Consider the following 10,203-nt stretch of genomic DNA (forward strand, 5'->3'; position numbering starts at 1 on the left):
GTTCCCCTGTCCAGTGCCCTCTTGGGTGTCCAACCATCTGGTGTCAAAATTGAGACGCTGGATGATTATGAACTGTCCCATTCAAATGAATGGGATCAGTTCAAGCATCAGTTTTCCTCCGATGCACGCCAGAGGGAAACTATGCCGGACGCCTGATATATGTGAACCCAGCCTTACTTTGTTAATTAAGGGCTATGGGGGGTATGTATGAAGGATTTTACCCTGTTTTTTGACTGTGATTTGTCTAAAATTTCCTTTTATGTCACTTTTTGCGACAAACGATTGCGCCAAATGGTTTAGAACAAAAATCACTGATTTCACTTTGTTAGTCGTGATTTCAGTTACAATCATTCTTTGGTCTGGAATTCATTAATTGCGACTTTTCGATTTGGCACAAGTTTAGGCGCAAATCTACACCATGAATAAAGTGACAGAGAAAATAGCTACAACAATAGAATGTCCGAAAGTCAGATTTACTGCCTGGAATTCTGGGGTCTGTGCCTTTTGTAGGGCTACATTTGTGCCAAAATTACAAACTTGCGTACGACAATTGATAATTTTGGCGCAAATATGCTCCATTTGACGCAAAAAAACATACGTAAAATCACACATTGCTACACCATTATTGATACATGTCCCCCTATATCTGCTGAGTTTGTACTGGGAGAAACTATTACTGTTTTCCCAGTTTTTATTACTGTTTATTACTGATGCTTGGGGAACTAATACTATACTATTTGCTAATCCCCATTATTGTTAGGGACGCCGTGTGTGGCAGTGTGAGGACTGTACACAATTCATTTTTGAGTGCGATTTGTGGCAGAAATGACCGTTCACAATTATTTGAGGGGCACTATGCACGTGTTATTTTGGGGATGCTATCTGTATGGCAAATATAATTTACTATAGATCTCTCTATAGGAGTTGAAATATACCATAAAACATGTATTTAACATTTTACAAAATGGCACCAAAACAATTGTAAACATAATCTATGTAAAATGCTTGAGATTCATGTTTTTTACAAGCCTTTAAAACTCTGAAAAGACAGTGGCCGACATTTATCATTGACTTTAGACTGTTCTTTGTGTCTAGAAAAGGCGCAAAAAATGTGCAAGCAGGGTTTATTTGCACCTTTTTTGCACCTTTTCGTTTACACATTTCTGCTGATTTTGAGTTGCAATCCACTGATTTTGACAATACACATAATATGGAAGGGATTTATGAACTGCGCCTTTTTGTGAAAATGCGCAAAAAAAGGGGCAAAGCCACTGAAATCTCTAAAACTACACCAGCCCAGACTTAGCTTAGCTTTTTGGTGTATGTGAAGAGAGAAATTTCTGAAAATGTGACCTGCACAAAATGTATCACATGCTCTGTGACCATTTAATAAATGTGGTGCTCCTACACATTACCAGCACACACAAAAAGGTGTAAAAAAATGCTTCACTTACACCTACAATGATAAATGTGGGCCACAGTCTTTCTCAACCCCGGTTCTCATGGTCCCCATACTGGACATGCTTTGAGGATAACCTGTACCTGTGGCAATGCCTGATGCACTGATATCACCTGTAAAATACTAAGGAAATGTAGAAAACTAGACCTGTGGGGGGTCAGCTTTAAATCCATAACATGACTGATAAGAAGTACCTTTACTCTTTTTTTTGGCATGGAATTGTTATGTTGATGAAAACTTATGCTGTTGATACCTATTGCTTAAAATGCATCATTTTGCAAAATTATCTTTTTTTTGCAATTAGCAAGAAATTTAAAAAAAAATTAAAAAAAAATCAATTCCATTGACTTAACATTTACTATTCGATTTTTAATTCATCTTTATGTCTTGACCCTTGGTTCTTAGGACTCCTTGTACTTAAGTTCACCTAAGGCTGGGTGTCCGGCATCCGGCATAGGTGAATTCATCCTAGATCTGTAAGCAACTGATGCCACAACTGATGACAAGTTTACATCAGTTGTATGGCATCCAGAGCCCATTGTTTCTGCACGGTGGACAGGGGAACGCAGAAAGCTGCGTATCCGTGTCCGGTGCCCTCCGACATGTCCAACCATCCGGCGTCAAAATTGAGAGGCTGAATGATTGTAAACTGTCCCATTCAAATGAATGGGATCAGTTCTAGCATCAGTTTTCCTCCAGTGCACGCCAGACGCCTGATATATGTGAACCCAGACTAATACAGATCCAAAAAACGCATTACAGATCACATGGCATCAGCAAGTCATCAGTATTTCTATCTGTATGTTGTACAGTAAACACTGTCTTCTGGGCAAAATATTGGATTCAACTTAAATATAAAAATTGGATTCAACTTAAATTCTGAAAATTAGATTCAACTTAAATTTAAAAATTATAAAAATTGAAAATATATGAAAATTGTGAAGCAATAAGGATTACATACAGATACATGAATATTTGAATCCCTCTCCATAGACTTCAATGGGTGTATTCCATCCGTAAAACGAATGAAAGGAAGCACAGGGTGCATTTGTAATATGTGCATATGGCCCTATAGATTAACATTAGCTTTGTATTACGGACTGCAAGAAGTGGCCAGAATACGTACTTAAAATACACTTGTCTAAAACCGCCCTATGGCTACTTTTGCACAGCAGTGTTTCGGACAGTATTTTGCATCATCATTTGGAAGCCAGAACTAGAAGTAGAAAGAAAAAAATGAAAAAATGTTGATCTTTTTATAATAGTTTTTTTTTCCTGTTTGCTTTCTACATTTATTTATTTATTTAATTATTCATTTATTTATATAGCACCTACAGATTCCGCAGCGCTTTGGCTTACAAATACAGATGCAAAATACTGTCCCAGATACTACAGTGTGAAAGTGGCTTTAGGCTAAGTTTCTACTTGTTTTTTTGTCCTGCGTTTTTTTGGTTCGAAAAAAAAATGCATGAAAAAACGCCAGTGGGATTTCCTGCGTCTGGCATTTTTCCTGGCGTTTAAAAAAATAAATAAATAAACAAGTAGGAACTTAGCCTTAGGGTGCTGGGGCTGCTTGCTTACTTTTTCATGAGATATTAGCTCCAGTTAAAGCTTGATGTCACCACAATTGTATCAGATAACAACCAGGGTGCCTCCAGCTGTTGCAAAACTACAACTCCCAGCATGCCCGGACAGCCGTCGGCTGTCCGGGCATGCTGGGAGTTGTAGTTTTGCAACAGCTGGATGCACTTTGCTTGGGAAACACTGCTATAAAGTCACACATGTCAGCTAAAAAAAATGCAGTAACATTGCCAGGATCCTTGAGTCTATTTTCCTCAATTCATAGTGGTCCGGGCATGCTGGGAGTCGTAGTTTTGCAACAGCTGGAGGCATCCTGCTTGGGAAACACTGCTATAAAGTCACATATGTCAGCTAAAAAATTGCAGTAACATTGGCAGAATCCTTGAGTCTATTTTCCTCAATCCATAGTGGTCCGGGCATGCTGGGAGTTGTAGTTTTGCAACACTGCTGTAACAAATTGTTGCCATCGCCGATTCATTATAGATGTGAATCATCCAATGATGTGGAAAAGGAAAAAGCCATTGCATTTATTATTTATATATATATATATATATATATATATATATATATATATATATATATAGAGCCATTGCATTTATGCTACATATATATATATATATATATATATATATATATATATATATGTGTGTGTGTGTATACATATAAAGCCATTTCATATATATATATATATATATATATATATATATATATATATATATTTATATTCATTCCAGACCACTGGGCAGTCTGTGTGCTCTCATATGGTGGTTTTTAGACACCCTATTCCAGTGTTTCCCAACCAGTGTGCCTCCAGCTGTTGCACAATTACATCTCTTAGCATGCCCAGACAGCCAACTCCTTGTTTGGCCATGCTGAGAGTTGTAATTTTGCAACAGCTGGAGGCACACTGCTTGGGAAACACTGCCTTATTCTATCCTACAAGCAATGCTTCTATAGAAGAATAGTATAGTTCACTATGGGGATAACTGTATTGGCGGGCCATTGTACACTGCACTACTTTACAAGGGGAAAATCTCAGCTCCAATATATGGCAGAGAACATGTTGCAATTTTATTTTATTTTATTTATTTATTTATTTCTCATAATATTATTTACTGTATTATCCATGTCTCCATTAAAATGCACCAGCACAATGTCCAGGATGGGTATAATCCCTAACACTGTCATGTGGCTTGTTCTGTCCACATTGTGTCTGGATTGGGTTCATGCAAATGTGAATATAAATCAGTATTTTCGTATAGAAAAAATACTATATATCGATACTGATAGCAATACCACAGGCAGATACTTATATGTTTATTATATATATATTATTATATAAATAAATATATATAATATATATATATATTATACTTACATGCTTATACAGTAATAGGAATATGTATCTATATTTATAGGACTGGGACCACTATGGATTGAAGAGAATAGACTCAAGGATTCTGGCAATGTTAATACATTTTTTTAGCTGACATATGTGACTTTATAGTAGTATTTCCCAAGCAGGGTGCCTCCAGCTGTTGCAAAACTACAACTCCCAGCATGCCTAGACAGTCTGGGCATGCTGGGAGTTGTCGTTTTGCAACAGCTGGAGGCACCCTGCATGGGAAGCACAGCTCCTGTCTTGCTGTACAAATCAGGGGGTGATCGTTCTGTACATATAGCCCAAATAAATAAACAGGCACCTGCATCGTTTACTGATACCCCTCCCTCCTAGCAGTCTGCTGGCATTTGTAGTTCCACACTAGCAGTACCTAAATCAGTCAGCAGGGCAGAGTTAATACAACGACCTGACATCACAGCAGACCCCCCAATGTCATCCACAGCGCCCCCCTCCCCCGCAGTGTCACTTTGTTACAAGTGTCACACTTACAGAAACAATGTATTCATGTCACTGTCACAGAACGGGGATTCTCTATAGCAGTGGTCTTCAACCTGCGGACCTCCAGATGTTGTAAAGGTTGAAGACCACTGCTCTATAGGATCGCGGCACTGTTATATAGAGGGAGATAAATATTATTACTCTGGGAGTCTATAGAAAAATATGGGAATAGTCCCTGGAAGACAGTGTTCCCCAACCTGTGGCTCTCCAGCTGTTGCTAAACTACAACTCCCAGCATTCCCGGACAGCCGAAGGTTGTAGTTTTGCAACAGCTGATGTGCAGTGCCGTGGTCCCTCACTGTACAGCGCTATCATACTGTCATAGGAGATCATAGACTGCACATAAACACACACTATACAAATTCATAAACACACTATCCAAATACATATACACACTATACAAATTCATAAACACACTATACAAATACATAAACACACTATACAAATTCATAAACACACTATACAAATACATAAACACACACTATACAAATACATATACACACTATACAAATACATAAACACACTATACAAATACATAAACACACTATACAAATACATAAACACACACTATACAAGTACATATACACACTATACAAATACATATACACACTATACAAATACATAAACACACTATACAAATTCATAAACACACTATACAAATACATATACACACTATACAAATTCATAAACACACTATACAAATACATAAACACACACTATACAAGTACATATACACACTATACAAGTACATATACACACTATACAAATACATATACACACTATACAAATACATAAACACACTATACAAATTCATAAACACACTATACAAATACATAAACACACTATACAAATTCATAAACACACTATACAAATACATAAACACACACTATACAAGTACATATACACACTATACAAATTCATAAACACACTATACAAATACATAAACACACACTATACAAGTACATATACACACTATACAAATACATATACACACTATACAAATACATATACACACTATACAAATTCATAAACACACTATACAAATACATATACACACTATACAAATTCATAAACACACTATACAAATACATAAACACACACTATACAAGTACATATACACACTATACAAGTACATATACACACTATACAAATACATATACACACTATACAAATACATATACACACTATACAAATTCATAAACACACTATACAAATACATAAACACACACTATACAAATACATATACACACTATACAAATACATATACACACTATACAAATACATAAACACACTAAACAAATACATAAACACACACTATACAAGTACATATACACACTATACAAATTCATAAACACACTAAACAAATACATAAACACACACTATACAAATACATATACACACTATACAAATACATATACACACTATACAAATACATAAACACACTATACAAATTCATAAACACACTATACAAGTACATATACACACTATACAAATACATAAACACACTATACAAATACATAAACACACACTATACAAGTACATATACACACTATACAAATACATACACACATTATACAAATACATATACACACTATACAAATTCATACACCCACTATACAAATACATATACACACTATACAAATACATATACACACTACAAATACATACACACTATCCAAATACATAAACACACTATACAAATACATATACACACACTATACAAATACATAAACACACTATACAAATACATATACACACACTATACAAATACATAAACACACTATACAAATACATAAACACACACTATATAAAGACATATACACACACTATACAAAGACATATATACACACACTATACAAAGACATATACACACACTATATAAATACATATGCACACACGTGTTTATATGTCCTGTTTATAAATCTTCTAAATATTTACAGCAGAATAGTAACTTTTACTAATAGTAGGATAATAATAATAATAACCTTAAGAGAAGTACTAATAACAATAAATATAGTAGAAGTAATAATGATAGTGCTACTGATATGACGATGATGGTGAGTATAAATTATTATTATTATTATTATTATATTAATAATGATATATATTATAAGAATTATAATACTTGTGTTATTAACAATGTTAATAGTAGAAATTACTATAACCATAATCGTAGAAGTAATGAAAAAACTAAAAATAATAATAATATCCATGTTGATGTATAGAATCGACAAAAATCTCCCTGTGCAGTTACATGCTTAAATACTAATGCAACTACTACTAATAATAATAATTATTAATAATAATAATGATATTACTTATTAATGTTACTACTACATAGATTTTCCATAGTATAATAATGTGTAATGATATATCATTCTCCTCGTGCAGTAATATGCTTTTATAAGGATAATAATACCTGCAATAATCCATTCTCCTTATGATTTTACATTAGTCTTAGAATGATAATATTAATTTTACACTGAAATAAAAATGATTTCTTCATATAAAGTAAGAGGGGATTCCCTGTGGCCCTGATCAGTGTATGATGATGATGATGATAGTAGTAGTTGGAGATATTACTGCACGCTGACAGTATATGGAGGGGATTCTGTGCACATAACCCTGGTTATTGATTCCAGTTATTATGGAGATCAGCTGTATATGAGCAGATCAGTCATTTCTTGTTATATGGGAGGATGGCTCAGGTTCTATATCCCATCCATCGTTATTCTTTACATCGTTATTCATTATCAGTACAGTACTAGTATGTTATGATTTCTTATTCATCTAAGCGCTGCTGCTGTTTTTATTGTTATTAATATTATTATTATTAATAATAATAATACTACTATATTGTTTCATTGTTATAATTAGCATTAGTAGTAGTATTAATAATAATACTAATGTAAATAATTGTTAATACGTTCTCTAATGTGGAAAATGATAAATAATATTAATTAAGAATCACCATCACAAAAATAGTAGCTGCGGTGGCAATAAAGAGCAACACAACAAATTAAACGGAAATAATGACAGCCTAATAATAAATGGTATTTATTAAAGGTATTATTATTATTAATTGATTATCATCATCATCAATTTCGTAAACATGCCACCTCTGAACATTATTTCCATTGTCACATATCATGTATTAATGCTGATAGCAGCCGTTATAATTAATTAATTAATTAATTAACTATCTAGTGCTATTATTGCTACTGTAATTGATGATGAGCATGCTGTTTTTACTATTATTATTATTATCATTATTATTATCATGACCATTATCATTGTAGTAAATATCTAAGAGACTGATACATTATTCTTATCATTGCTGTAGATATATGTAACATATTTTTATGTCCTGCAGTAGTTGTAATTTATGAGATAGTTATCTAGAACTATTATGATTATTATTATTTTTCAACTACATTTAATTTAGCATTTCAATACAAGAACAATGTATATTAGCAACATACAATTAAGAAATAGTATATATAGGAGCATAAAAAGCTATATATATATATATATATATATATATATATATATATATATATAGTAAAGTATCAAAGAAACTAATAAATTAAAGATTTTTATACATAAAGTATTATATACCAATATGTGGTTTAAATGTATAGTATAATTAAGAGCTATATTTATTATTATTTTATTATATTATTATTTATTATAAATATGAGGTTTATGTAAACAGTGAGCATTGTAATCTATAATATTATCAGCCATAGCAATGTTATTGTAATGAATTACAGGTGCCTTCCTATCACAACATGCCTCAGCCAGGACTATTATTGACAGATCCATCTCCCAGAGTTATAATAAATCTCACTGGATATGAAGATTATTACTGGCCCTGATATGAGGTTGAGGGAACATTATAAAGCAATGTAATGAGGGTGACAGGGGAGATTATCTGTTCTGATAGTTGGGATCCCTGCAGTGAATATCAAGTATCTCAACTATAGTGTCAGATGCCAATTGCAAAGAGGTTATCAAACAACTCATATCACTCATACAACAGCCACATGTCCACACACACACATCAATTCTGTAGTATTTCCCAGAACCTTCCCATATTGGCGGTTATCTTTTATAATGTTACAATTTGATCGTTATTACTATTTTCATTTTATTATATTTGTGTACATATTTTTTGTGTCATTTTTTTCTCTTTCTATCGATATATATCTATCTATCTAATATATATATATATATATATATATATATATATATATATATATATATATATGATCTGTCTAATCTAATAATCATCTATCAATTTTCATTTTATTATATTTGTGTACATATTTTTGGTGTCATTTTTTCTCTCGATATATCTATCTAATATATATATATATATATATATATATATATATAGATAGATAATCGATAGAAAGAGAAAAAATGACACAAAAAATATGTACACAAATATAATAAAATGAAAATTGATAGATGATTATTAGATTAGACAGATCATATACATATATATATATATATATATATATATATATATATATAATCTGTCTAATCTAATAATCATCTATCAATCCCATATGTTTCAAACGAAAACCTACTAATTCTATATAACATATATGTAATGTCTGTCTGTCTGTCTCTGCTGTCTATTAAAGTTGACTACACCTCCATTACTTATCTACAGAGCTTGTCCAGACTGAGCCCCATAGGTAGCTGTGTCCTGTAGTTTCAGTCACTGGATATAAAAGTAACAATAATCAAAGTGCAGCATACGCCTTGTAGATTAGAGCAGTGTTCCCCAACCAGGGGGCCTTCGGCTGTCCGGGCATGCTGGAAGTTGTAGTTTTGCAACACCTGGAGGCACCCTGGTTGGGAAACACTAGATTAGAGAGTATGAAGTGGTCAGGCCCTATCACAGGAGACCTCACCATTTCCTTATTCATTTACTAACAGGAACCTTGATATATATATATATTTATTTATTTATTTATTTATTTTAAATAACAATAATCGGAATGATACATTTGTAGCAATAACTGATGCTGAGCATTTCTGGATCTCACCTGTGTGTTCAGTATATTTTATATATGTGGTATATATATATATATATATATATATATATATATATACTCTTTACATTGCTAAGTTGACATATAAGTATCTGGTGTAGGCTCAGCAGCCCCAGCACTATACTCACCCAGGCTGGGTCGTCTCCCATGTAAACCCGGTCTGCTCTGCAAGCTGTGCAACATACTGCTGTCAAAAT

General features: G+C 33.0%; 1 protein-coding gene across 1 annotated transcript in view; it reads right to left on the reverse strand.

Moving 5' to 3' along the window:
- The window catches only part of GATA5 (GATA binding protein 5), an 83,058-nt gene that overhangs the window by 41,669 nt on the left and 31,186 nt on the right, over nt 1-10,203 (reverse strand). The window contains exon 2 of the mRNA XM_056548555.1: nt 10,135-10,203. This exon is cut by the window's right edge and continues 572 nt beyond it. Within this exon, the coding sequence (XP_056404530.1) occupies nt 10,135-10,203 (69 nt within the window). The remainder of the gene's footprint in view (nt 1-10,134) is intronic.

The sequence above is a fragment of the Hyla sarda genome, chromosome 12 (genome assembly GCF_029499605.1).
Source record: "Hyla sarda isolate aHylSar1 chromosome 12, aHylSar1.hap1, whole genome shotgun sequence".
NCBI lineage: Eukaryota > Metazoa > Chordata > Amphibia > Anura > Hylidae > Hyla > Hyla sarda.